The sequence below is a fragment of the Theropithecus gelada genome, chromosome 16, assembly GCF_003255815.1.
Source record: "Theropithecus gelada isolate Dixy chromosome 16, Tgel_1.0, whole genome shotgun sequence".
Taxonomy (NCBI): domain Eukaryota; kingdom Metazoa; phylum Chordata; class Mammalia; order Primates; family Cercopithecidae; genus Theropithecus; species Theropithecus gelada.
Window position 1 is genome coordinate 31,256,724 of NC_037684.1, and position 12,960 is coordinate 31,269,683.

Here is a 12,960-nt window from a genome sequence, read left to right on the forward strand (position 1 = left end):
TTTTTCTTAGACAATTAAATATTTTAAATTATTAATAATTTTAAAATAAAAAAAAAAAAAAAAAAAAAAAAAAAAAAAAAAAAAAAAAAAAACAAGTTATAAATGTAATACATACTCATTGTAGTTAAAATTTAAAAACACAGAGAAGGCCGGGCGCGGTGGTTCACACCTGTAATCCCAGCACTTTGGGAGGCCAAGGCAGGCAGATCACGAGGTCAGGAGATCGAGACCATCCTGGCTAACACGGTGAAACCCCATCTCTACTAAAAATCCAAAAAAAACTAGCCAGGCATGGTAGCAGGCGCCTGTAGTCCCAGCTATTGGGGAGGCTGAGGCAGGAGAATGGTGTGAACCCAGGAGGCGGAGCTTGCAGTAAGCTGAGGTTGCGCCGCTGCACTCCAGCCTGGGCGACAGAGCAAGACTCCATCTCAAAAAAAAAAAAAACAAAAACAGAGAAAGCAAAAAGAAAAGAAAATTACAGCTGTAGTCCCTGCTACTCAGGAGTCTCAGGTGGGAGGATCATGAGCCTGGGAGGTCGAAACTGCATGATCACGCCACTGCACTTCAGCCTGGGTGACAGAGTGAGACCCTGTCTCAAAAAGCAAAAAGAAAAGAAAATTACAGTCCCTAAAGTGGAGGACAGCAGAATTCAGGGGACCTAGAAGTTGAACAGACCTATATTTAAACTTGTCCTTGATATGTGACCTTGGGCAAGTTACTTGTTTTGTGTTTCCTTTTTTTTTTTTTTTGTTCTTTGAGACAGAGTCTGGCTGTGTCGCTCAGGCTAGAGTGCAGTGGCAGGATCTCAGCTCACTGCAACCTCTGCCTACTGGGTTCAAGTGATCCTCCCTCCTTAGTCTCCTGAGTAGCTGGGGGTAGCCTCCTGAGTAGCTGGTACAGGCGCATGCCACCATGCCCGGCTAATTCTTTTATATTTTAAGTAGAGACGGGGTTTCACCATGTTACCCAGGCTGGTCTCAAACTCCTGAACTCAAGTGATCTGCCCACCTCATTGTGTTTCCATTTCCGAAGAAAAAAGGATTGTTGTAAGGATTAGAATGTGATAATATGTGTAAAGTATTTAATGTAGTGTCTGCTGCAGCCTACAGTAAAGGCTAAATAAATGTTATCTAGTGCTGTTATTTATTTATGTATTTATTTTTGAGACAGAGTCTCGCTCTGTTGCTCAGGCTGGAGTGCAGTGGTGCAATCTTGGCTCACTGCAGCCTTCACCTCCCAGGTTCCACCAATTCTCCTGCCTCAGCCTCCTGGGTAGCTGGGATTACAGGCTCCCACCAGCACGCCTGGCTAATTTTTGTATTTTTAGTAGAGACAGGGTTTTACCACGTTGGCCAGGCTGGTCTCGAACTCCTGACCTCAGGTGATTTAACCGCTTCAGCCTCCCAAAGTGCTAGGATTACAGGCATGAGCCACTGCGCCTGGCCCCCAGTGCTGTTATTTTTATTCCACTAGCTAGAGCAAATCACTCTAAATATTTTGATATGTGGCTATGTATATACATATATACACAAACACATATATCTTCTTTTTGTTTTCTTTCTTTCTTCTTATTTTATTTATTTATTTTAGAGTCAGGGTCCTTCTCTCTCTCCCAGGCTGGAGTACAGTGGTGCAATCATAGCTAATTGCAGCCTCAACCTCCTGGGCTCAAGTGATCCTCCTTCCTCAGCCCCTGGCGTAGCTGGAACTACAGGTGCATACCACCACACCTGGCTACTTTTTAAAAAATGTATTTTGTAGAGACAGGGTCTCGCTATGTTGATCAGGCTGGTCTTGAATTCCTTGCCTCAAGCAATCCTCCCATCTCAGCTTCCCAAAGTGCTGGGTTTACAGCCATGAGACACCACACCTGGCCAATTAAATTATAGCTTCCGGCCAGGCACAGTGGTGCATGCCTATAAACCCAGCACTTCGGGAGGCTGAGGCGGGAGGATTGCTTAAGCCCAGGAGTTCAAGACCAGCCCTGGCAACATAGCAAGACCATGTCTCTACAACAAAATAAAATTAGCTGGGTATGGTGGTGCATACCTGTAGTCCCAGCTACTCAGGAGGATTGCTTGACTCTGGGAGGTTGACACTGCAGTGAGCTGTGATCACACCACTGCACTCCAGCCTGGGCATCAGAGGAAGACCCTGTCTCCAAAAGAAAAATGTAGTTTCCACACCCTCAGCCCCCGACTGCCACCTGAAATGGTTATACCATGGAGAATGTACTTTCTAGCTAGGGAATATTCCCAGAGCCCCTCTCTGATACCCTGGGAACAATTTTAGGGGTTTTGGTATATAAAAAAGAATGCCAGGGTTTGAGAGTGACTCTGTATTTACCTTTCAGGGAGCCAGGTGTGGGGAGGACAGCCAGTATATCCCCAGGAAACTGACGATGCCTGCATCTTCCCTGATGGTGGACCTTGCCCATCTGGTCCTTGGTCTCAGAAGAGAAGCTTTGTTTACGTCTGGAAGACCTGGGGTGAGGGACTCCCTCCTCAGCCTGTCATCTACACTTGTGTTTACTTCTTTGTACCTGATCACCTTTCTTTTGCCCGCCCCTTCCACCTTAACTTCTGTGATTTTCTCTAATCTTCATTTTCCTCTTACATCTTTTCTCTTCCATAGCACCTAGCCCCCTTGAACTCTATCATAATTCTTTCTGGCAGCTTTTCCTCAATTATAGTCCTACCCCATGGAATGCTTCATTAGGACCCCTTCCCTGTCCCCCCATATCACAGCCTTCCAAACACCCTCAGAAGTAATCATACCTCCTGACCTCCCATCTCCAGTGCCCTGTTTCTAAGCCTGTCCCTCAGTCCCCTTTGACCAGTAATCTCTTCTTCCTTTCTTTTCATTCCAAAAACTTCAGGCCAATACTGGCAAGTTCTAGGGGGCCCAGTGTCTGGGCTGAGCATTGGAACAGGCAGAGCAATGCTGGGCACACACACCATGGAAGTGACTGTCTACCATCGCCGGGGATCCCGGAGCTATGTGCCTCTTGCTCATTCCAGCTCGGCCTTCACCATTACTGGTAAGGGTTTAGGAAGGGGCAAGGCCAGTCATAGGGCAAGAGAAGGCAGGGAGGCTTGGAGGGACTGGAAAGGGGAAAGGTGAAATGCTGTGCAAACTTAAAGTAGAAGGGCCAGGAAGACCTAGGCAGAGAAATGTAAGGCTTAGTGCCAGTGAAGGGCCAGCCAGTCAGCTTGGGGTTGGAGAGTGTGGCTGTGAAGGGAGAAGTTGTGGCTCAGGCCTAGTTCTCACCTTTTCTGGCTCCAATCCCAGACCAGGTGCCTTTCTCCGTGAGCGTGTCCCAGCTGCGGGCCTTGGATGGAGGGAACAAGCACTTCCTGAGAAATCAGCCTCTGACTTTTGCCCTCCAGCTCCATGACCCCAGTGGCTATCTGGCTGAAGCTGACCTCTCCTACACCTGGGACTTTGGAGACAGTAGTGGAACGCTGATCTCTCGGGCACTTGTGGTCACTCATACTTATCTGGAGCCTGGCCCAGTCACTGCCCAGGTGGTCCTGCAAGCTGCCATTCCTCTTACCTCCTGTGGCTCCTCCCCAGTTCCAGGCACCACAGATGGGCACAGGCCAACTGCAGAGGCCCCTGACACCACAGCTGGCCGAGTGCCTACTACAGAAGTCGTGGGTACTACACCTGGTCAGGTGCCAACTACACAGCCCTCTGGAACCACATCTGTGCAGGTGCCAACCACTGAAGTCATAAGCACTACACCTGTGCAGATGCCAACTGCAGAGAGCACAGGTACGACACCTGAGAAGGTGCCAGTTTCAGAGGTCATGGGTACCACACTGGCAGAGATGTCAACTCCAGAGGCTATAGGTATGACACCTGCAGAGGTGTCAATTGTAGTGCCTTCTGGAACCACAGCTGCACAGGTAACAACTACAGAGTGGGTGGAGACCACAGCTGGAGAGCTACCTACCCCTGAGCCTGAGGGTCCAGATACCAGCTCAATCATGTCTATGGAAAGTATTACAGGTAAGAGGACCAGTGTGAATGAGGTTCATGAAGGTGGGGTACCCTACTCTACTCTGTAAGTCTTACCCAGGACTCAGACATTACCTAATCCTTTGCTTAGCACTATGGTCCCCTCAGAGCTCTCACTGGCCTGGCTATAAAGCCCTCCAGTCTCTATTAATGACATGGAATAGATCTGGAGTTCAGGAAACCAAAGTCTTCCCCTAGGCCATGAGAGAAGAGCTTGTTGCTTTCTCTACTGCTGAGAATGGTTGGCGAGACCAGGGAACAGACTGTGATCATTTACATAATATTTATAGCTCATTTTCTGTTCAAGCATAATTGCACGGAAATCCTTCCCGGATTCCGAGATCCTGATCCTTCCATTTCCCAACCCTGTATTCCCATCCCAAAGCAAAAAGGGAGGAATGAAATAGTGATGCTTGAATGAGTTAACACATGTTGAATGTCTAGCCTAGGACCTGGCATAGTGTGAGATGTGATAAACATTTGAGAATTTTTTAAAACTCCAGTGCCACCCCTAACTGTGATTCTGGAGGAGTCATTTTCTTCTTCTAGGCTTCAGTTTCCTTATCTATAGAATAAAGTTTCCCAGGTCTTATCTGATTCCAAGCCAGTGACTCCAGAATCCAGTAACTCTGGTTCAACCTGAAAAAATGCCTGCTTGGCCTCTGCCTCCAGATGAGTCATCTGTCTCTTGATCTTGCCTCCTCAATCCTCTCCTGCCAGGTTCCCTGGGCCCCCTGCTGGATGGTACGGCTACCTTAAGGCTGGAGAAGAGACAAGTCCCCCTGGACTGTGTTCTGTATCGATATGGTTCCTTTTCTGTCACCCTGGACATCGTCCGTGAGTCCTGCCTACTTTGGGGGCTGATGGAGGCAGCTATGTGCTGCCTAGGGCTGGTCAGTGGAAGCACACCTTGGGAGGAATTACTCACCTACATAGGAAGAATACCCAAATGCCAGAGTCCTCATTTGAAAGCACAGGGATGAGATTGGTGGAGCAGCCCTGGGGCTTTCCTGTCTATGGGCTTTTGGGGAGGCCAGGTAGAGGAATCCTAACTTGATAATCTTGCAACTCTGCAGAGGGTATTGAAAGTGCTGAGATCCTGCAGGTTGTGCCATCCAGTGAGGGAGATGCATTTGAGCTGACTGTGTCCTGCCAAGGCGGGTGAGTGTCCCACTAGTGTGCTGATAACTCTTGGGTTGACTGTTTCTCTGCTCTCTGGCATTTAGTGTCCCTTCCCAGATCCCCTTATATATTGTGACACCTCTTCCAGGCTGCCCACAGAAGCCTGCATGGAGATCTCATCGCCAGGGTGCCAGCCCCCTGCCCAGCATCTGTGCCAGCCTGTGCCACCCAGCCCAGCCTGCCAGCTGGTTCTGTACCAGATACTGAAGGGTGGCTTGGGGACATACTGCCTCAATGTGTCTCTGGCTGATGCCAACAGCCTGGCAGTGGTCAGCACCCAGCTTATCATGCCTGGTAGGTCCTTGGACAAGAGCTAAGATGACGAAGGGAGTGGATAGAGGGTAGCTGGCAAGGAGCAGACACTGAGTGAAGCAGTGCCTGGGATTCTTCTCACAGGCCAAGAAGCAGGCCTTGGGCAGGCTCCCCTGTTCGTGGGTATCTTGCTGGTGTTGATGGCTGTGGTCCTTGCATCTCTGATATATAGGTAAGAGCCTCATCACACAGCTCAGACCCCCTTATCCCTTGTTAGCACTACTCACTCTTCCTCAAGGGAGAAGAAACCATCTCTCCCTTTAAGGAAGCATGGTGTCCAGGAAAGAGCCTAGTCTTGTACGCTGGCCAGACTTGGGCTGCAGTCTTGTTTGTGGGACCTGGGGAAGTAGCTTAACCTGTCTAAGCCTCTGAAAAGTAGGTAAACTAATACTTGCCCTGTGGAGCTGCTGTAAAGATTAGAAAATGAGTAAAGCACCTGGCTCTGAAGCAAGAGTGCAATAATTGATATTCGTGACTGTTGTTAATAATGTGAAGAGTGGGGGCAGTTTGGGTAAACTGAGTTTTCTTTTTCTTTTTCTTTTTTTTTTGAGATGGAGTTTCACTCTTTTTGCCCAGGCTGGAGTATAGTGGCATAATCTCGGCTCACTGCAACCTCCACCTTCCAGTTTCAAGCGATTCTCCTCCTTCAGCCTCCCGAGTAGCTGGGATTTCAGGCACCTGCCACCACACCCGGCTAATTTTTGTATTTTTAGTAGAGACAGGGTTTCACCACGTTGGCCAGGCTGGTCTCAAATTCCTGACCTCGTGATTTGCCTGCCTCGGCCTCCCAAAGTGCTGGGATTACAGGAGTGAGCCACCATGCCCAGCCTGGGGTAAACTGAGTTTTCTACCTGCAAGAAGGGCAGATCCCCCAGGCCTGGGGTGGCATGATCCTCAGGCAGGGAAGCTTATGGGGTGAGGGAGGAATGGACAGAGGTTACCACAGAAATAAGAGAGGGTAAACCCTGGAGTTGAGGAGAAGGGGAGGGAGGTAGGATCAAGGCTAAGCAGACTGGGATATAGGTGTGTTCCCTTCTTTGGAGAAGCACACAGACAAGCTACTTTTGTCCATTGCTAACCAGTTTACCCCTTCTCCCAATATCAGGCGCAGACTTATGAAGCAAGCCTTCTCCATTCCCCAGCTGCCACATAGCAGCAGTCACTGGCTGCGTCTACCCCGCATCTTCCGCTCTTGCCCCATTGGTGAGAACAGCCCACTCCTCAGTGGGCAGGAGGTCTGAGTACTCTCATATGATGCTGTGATTTTCCTGGGTTGACAGAAACACCTATATTTCCCCCAGTCTTCCCTGGGAGACTACTATTAACCGAAATAAATACTCAGAGCCTGATGCTGGTTTTTTGGTCGCTTCTTGGGAGAATCTATGTCATTTAAGGAGTGAAGGTATAAAAGAAGGATGTGTACCACTTACTTAGCAGATCCCAAAGGGGAAACACAAGTCATTTTATTCAGATGAGGCACTTTCAATGTATGTGTTTTGGGGTGTGTGTATGTGTGTGCGCAGGGGGAACAGTGAGGTGGTGCAGGATAATAAATACTGTAAGGGTGAAGGAACACTCCTCCAAGCTGGCAGGAGCGTGTGGCAGCAATGTACAGAGCCTCGGGAGTAGAGTCCAGGAATAGGGAGGTGGGTTCACGGCTGGCTTGGAGGCCAAGGGTGTCCCCTTTAGCTCAAGAAGCCAAAGAAATTGGTGGAGCGGGGGGGTGGGCCCATGAGCATGGGCATCTGGTTCTTGTGGGTGATCTTGATCTGGAAGGGAAGGGAGCACATTCAGAGGCAGGACCTGATGCTTTGGGGCTGTGGCTTCAGAGATTTGGAGGGAAATCTGTGGGGTTTGGGGTGGGTTTCTAGGTTCTTAGAGAGGCCACAATAGGGAAACCAGGGGCTGAGAAATCAAGGTTTAGAATGAATGATGTGCAGGGGAAGTTCAGGCATTAGAAGGGTGTAAAGAAGCTGTGGAATGGGGATTTAGGATCCATGGAGCCCAAGGGTTTAGTTTTTGGCTGGGATCATCAATACTCACTGTACAGGGCGTCTGCATCCAGGGTTCTCCATCAATTTGCATGGGAAGGGTTTTTGTGGTGCTATGGGAGACCAAGGAACATTGGTGATTTCCTTACTAATTGAATACCAAAACTCTGCTTCTCAGGTTGACTTTGAGACCTTCTGTCACTCAGGGAGATCTAGTAAAGCTCCTCCCCACCATTCCCATGACCCTTCTGCTGCCCCAGCCCCACACCTTCCCTCAGGGACCCTGGTGGAGTCTTCCTTACTGGAAGGTGATCTCAGAGCACTTGGCCAGTCGACGTCCCGCATTCTTGAGCTTGGTATAGATTTGGCCCATCTCAATTGCACCCTCCAGCCCGACTACTTCCAGTCTCTTGTCACTTAGGTCTGGGGAGGAAGTAGGGAGTTAAGTTTTACACAAATAGAGTATCCCCATAGGGAGTCACACTTTCCCTTGGTCCTGCCCACTCAGCTCCCAAGGCTGCTCCTCTCACCTGGTACACAGGTTTTCAGGATATCAGGGTCGGTGATGACTTTAGCTGTAGCACCTAAGGCCTGGTTGATCCCATAGATATCCCCGTGGGGTTTCCTGGTATCACCCCAGAGGTTGGAGCCACCATGCATGCTAGGGATGTTTAGCACTGCAATGCCTTCTAGGGACAGGTTGCTCAGATCCAGCGGTTTCCCACATATCTGAGGGGAGGGGCACAGTTCCAGTTAGGGAGGGTACAGATCCTCACCTCATGGCATAATCATAGATGTGATCACTCCCTCCACCAGATGACAAACTGGGGGAGGCAGGATTTGGAGATGTGCAAGGGATGAAAATTGGGACTAGTGTATCTTGAGGACTTGGAGAATTGGAGTAGGAGAGCTGGGAGGTCAAAGAAGTATAGGTTCAAGAATATGGGAAGTTCCTAAGGGTGCCATGGAGGGAGAAACTTGGCTATTAAGAAGCTGAAAAGGATGTAGGGTTGAATCTTATTACACACACCTCAACTGTCAAAGACTCCTCCAGCTTTTTGCATGTTGAGAAGATGGATTCAGATGTGGCAAATTCGAAGTACCATAGCTTGTTCTTCATTCTGTGTCAGCCCCAACACAAGGCCCAGTAGGGAGGGACAGGTTACACAGTGCTGGTGGGGGTGGTAAGTGACAGGGAAGGGCATCAACCTCCTAACTTTAGTCCCATGGGGAACAAGGGTAGCTTTGGTTAGGGGATTTCCTAGAGGTGCCACTGCTCTTCTAAGCAATCTGAGTCAAACTTGGTCACAACCTGGCTCCTGACACTGTATGCCCACACCCCCCTCTCCTTTCCCTCACCTGCTGTTGAACTTTTCAGGATATTTCTCTCGCATGATGTGGAATCGATGAGCAATAGAGGCATCCTGGAGAGTTCAGGACATGAAGGTCAGTACAGAGCTCACTATCTCCCTCCCCGTCTCCCCTCTCTCCCAAGTCCCCATGTTGCTCCCCATAGCGTGTCCCAGGATCTTCTCTTGCAACTCACACCACTGTACTGCACTCCCGATTTCCCTGTGTCACAGGTCACTTAACCTCCCCCCTCCCTTTCTGCTCTCCTCCAGCCTCTGACTGCTTGGCCCCCCCTTTCTTCCTTCTCCCCAAGCCCCATTCCACTGACCACACCAATGGAGAAGTAGTTATTGATGATTTGAAAGGGGACGGGGTCACTCTTTTCTTCAGTTTGTTGAGGTATCACCTCCACGGACCATCGATCCATATGTACCACTTTACTCGTCTCTAAATCCTTGAGGATCTTTGCCAGATTCTGTCCTTCATATCCTAGGAGTGGAGAAGATAGGTTAGCACTGAGCTCTGGTCCCAGAGAGGCCTCTTCTCAGCTCCCAGCTCCACAAATTCCCAGGGGCCTTCTGCCCTGTTTCTGCTGAGCCTCCCAGCCCTAGCCAGTGACAGGGCAGAGTGCATGGTCACAGCTCCTATGGACCTTTCCTCTATACTGTGTGGAGGGTGAATGTTTCCAATGTGTGTGGATATGCAAAGATGGCACCAACAGTCATCTGGAATGTTGGAGAGAATAGCCAGGGGAATGCTGAAAAAGATGGGTGACAAATAGGGATAATCCTGTCTCACACTTGACCCCTGATGCTTTCACTCCCCATTCAGACAGACCACAGTATAAAGCAACCATGTGTAAACGGTGTTATACAGGCAGAGTGAATGGAATAAAAGGTTCAATAGTAAAGAATAGAGAGCCCCCAAATAGACTCAAGTATATATGGAAATTTAGTATGTGATATCATTTCAAATAAATGGGGAAAAGATAGATTATTCAATAAATGGTGCTGGGGAAAGGGAGGAGCAGAATGAAAAACTACCTACTGGGTTCTATGCTCGCTACCTGCACGACATGACCATCCATACCCCAAACCTCCCAAAGTGCTGGGATTATAGGCCACATGCGCCCGGCCAGAATTTGTACTAGAAGAAAACATTAGTAAATGTTTTTATAATCTTTGAATGAATACAACACTAGAAGCCCAAAAGAAAAAGATAGATAAATATAATTATGTTAAAATTTAAAACTAGATGGACATGGTAGTGCCTATAATCCCAGCTACATGGCAGGAGGATTGCTCGAACCCAGGAGTTCGAGACCAGCCTGGTCAACATAGTGAGACCCCATCTCAGAAAACAAACAAGGCCAGGCGCAGTGGCTCACTCCTGTAGCCCCAGCACTTTGGGAGGCTGAGGCAGGTGATCACTTGAGGCCAGGAGTTCGAGACCATCCTGGACAACATGGGAAAACCTCATCTCTACAAAAAATATAAAAATTAGCCAGGTGTTGGTGGCTCACGCCTGTAATCCCAGCATTTTGGGAGGCTGAGGCGGGCGGATCACGAGGTCAGGAGATCAAGACCATCCTGGCTAATATGATGAAATTTTATCTCTACTAAAAATACAAAAAATTAGCCAGGTGTGATGGCAAGTGCCTGTAGTCCCAGCTACTCAGGAGGTTGAGGCAGGAGAACGGCGTGAACCCAGGAGGCAGAGCTTGCAGTGAGCCGAGATCGTGCCACTGCACTCCAGCCTGGGTGACAGAACGAGACTTTGTCTCAAAAAAAAAAAAAAAAAAAAAAAAAAAAATTAGCTAGATGTAGGCTGGGCGTGATGACTCACGCCTGTAATCCCGGCATTTTGGGAGGCCGAGGCAGGCAGATCACGAGGTCAGGAGTTTCAGACCAGCCTGGTCAACATGGTGAAACCCCAACTCTACTAAAAATACAAAAAATTAGCAAGGCGTGGTGGCAGACACCTGTAATCCCAGCTACTTGGGAGGCTGAGGCAGGAGAATCGCTTGAACCCAGGAGGCGGAGGTTGCAGTGAGCCGAGATCACGCCACTGCACTCCAGCCTCGGCAACAAGAGTGAAACTCTCTCAAAAAAAAAAATTAGCCAGGTGTGGTGGCATGTGACTGCAGTCCTGGCTACTCTGAGGTGGGAGGATTGCATAAGCCTAGGAGTTTGAGGTTGTGGTGAGCTGTGATCTCACCACTGTACTCCAGCATGGGCAGCAGAGCAAGACTATCTCAAAACAAAGAAAGAAACAAAAAACAAAAAAGGAAAAATGGGCAAATAATACAAACAAGTCTATAATAGAAGAAAAAATACAAATGGCCAATATGCATAGGAAAGGTGCTCAGTATTACTAACAATTTCAAGAAGCATAATTAAAACAATTAGCTAACTTTTGTTGCCTATCAGGTTGGCAAAGTATAAGGAGATTCAGAAAACCAAGTGCTAATGAGTTTATGAATAAATTGGCATTCTCATTTGCTGTTAGCTACGGCATGACTTGATAACTCATTTTTGGAAAGCATTTTGGCAATTTTTATCAAAATGTTATTGGATTTTATCAAAACATAATATTTGCTGGGTGCAATGGCTCACGCCTGTAATCCCAGCACTTTGGGAGGCCGAGGTGGGCAGATCACCTAAGGTCAGGAGTTCGAGATCAGCCTGGCCAACATGGTGAAACCCTGTCTCTATTAAAAATACAAAAATTAGCTGGGCATGGTGTTGGGCGCCTGTAATCCCAGCTACTCAGGAGGCTGAGGCAGGGAGAATCGCTTGAACCTGGGAGGCAGACATTGCAGTGAGCTGAGATTGCGCCACTGTACTGCAGCCTGGGTGACAGAGTGAGACTCCGTCTCAAAAAAAAAAAAAAAAAAAAAAAGTTGTGTGTTTATGCATACATGTGTGTGTGTGTGTGTGTGCATGCATGTAAAAACAGAAAAATAAGTGTAAATAGGAAACAGTGTTTATCTCTGAGGAGGTACATGGAATTTTGTGGGGAGTCTTTAAATCTTTATGGTGACAACATACTGATTATTTATGTCAGTTTTTTTTTTTGAGATAGAGTCCAGCTCTGTTGCCCAGGCTGGAGTGCAGTGGCATGATCTCGGCTCACTGCAACCTCCGCCTCTCTGATTCAAGCTATGCTCCTGCTCAGCCTCCCAAGTAGCTGGGATTGCAGGCATGTGCCACCATACCTGGCTAATTTTTTGTATTTTTAGTAGAGACGGGGTTTCACCATGTTAGCCAGCATGGTCTTGATCTCCTGACCTCGTGACCCGCCCACCTCGGCCTCTCAAAGTGCTGGGATTACAGGCGTGAGCCACCTCGCCCAGCCTATTTGTGTAATTTTTTTTTTTTCTGAGACGGGATCTTGCTCTCTTGCTCAAGCTGGAGTGCACTGGCTCACTGCAGCCTCAACCTGCCAGGCTCAAACTATCCTCCTGCCTCAGCCTCCTGAGTATCTGGAACCACAAGCTTGTGCCACCATGCCTGGCTAATTATTTTATTTTTCATAAAGATGAGGTCTCACTATGGAGCCCAGGATGGTCTGAAACTCCTGGGCTCAAGTGATCCTCCAGCCTTGGCCTCCCAAAGTGCTGGGATTACAGGTGTGAGCCACTATGTTCAGCTATTTGAATAGTTTTTTAAAAAGAAAATACCGTTGTTTTTTTTTTTCCCAAGATGGAGTCTAGGTTTGTCACCAAGGCTGGAGTGCAGCGGCATGATCTCAGCTCATTGCAACCTCCGTGTTTCTCCTGCCTCAGCCTCCTGAGTAGCTGGGATTACAGGTGCCTGCCACCACACCCAGTTAATTTTTGTATTTTTAGTAGAGATGATGTTTCACCATCTTGGCCAGGCTGGTCTTGAAGTCCTGACCTCATGATCCACCCACCTTGGCCTCCCAAAGTGCTGGGATTACAGGCGTGAGCCACCACGTCCGGCATGAACATTTTACTATTAATAGTTATTTTCAGGCCAGACGCGGTGGCTCACGCCTGTAATCCCAGCACTTTGGGAGGCCAAGGTGGGTGGATCATGAGGTCAGGACTTCAAGACCAGCCTGGCCAAGATGGTGAAAC

General features: G+C 48.4%; 2 protein-coding genes across 2 annotated transcripts; one reads left to right on the forward strand and one right to left on the reverse strand.

Annotated features, from left to right (window-relative positions):
* Window positions 1-2,349: 2,349 nt before the first annotated feature.
* On the forward strand, window positions 2,350-6,866 carry LOC112610123 (melanocyte protein PMEL; the record flags this gene model as incomplete). Its single annotated transcript, XM_025363466.1, has 9 exons — window positions 2,350-2,488; window positions 2,879-3,040; window positions 3,292-3,777; window positions 3,904-4,014; window positions 4,744-4,860; window positions 5,100-5,184; window positions 5,294-5,499; window positions 5,602-5,689; window positions 6,623-6,866. Coding segments are annotated over 9 exons (1,530 nt in total), but the record flags the coding sequence as incomplete, so codon positions are not given.
* An 81-nt stretch (window positions 6,867-6,947) lies between these two features.
* Window positions 6,948-11,736, reverse strand: LOC112609628 (diacylglycerol kinase alpha). The gene is made up of 8 exons (XM_025362584.1): window positions 11,611-11,736; window positions 9,187-9,347; window positions 8,868-8,932; window positions 8,539-8,629; window positions 8,039-8,237; window positions 7,811-7,931; window positions 7,561-7,621; window positions 6,948-7,286 (listed from the first exon to the last, which is right to left on the reverse strand). Exons 2-8 carry the CDS (start codon window positions 9,283-9,285, stop codon window positions 7,203-7,205), a joined length of 720 nt encoding a protein of 239 aa, XP_025218369.1. The 5' UTR covers window positions 9,286-9,347; window positions 11,611-11,736; the 3' UTR covers window positions 6,948-7,202.
* Window positions 11,737-12,960: the final 1,224 nt, after the last annotated feature.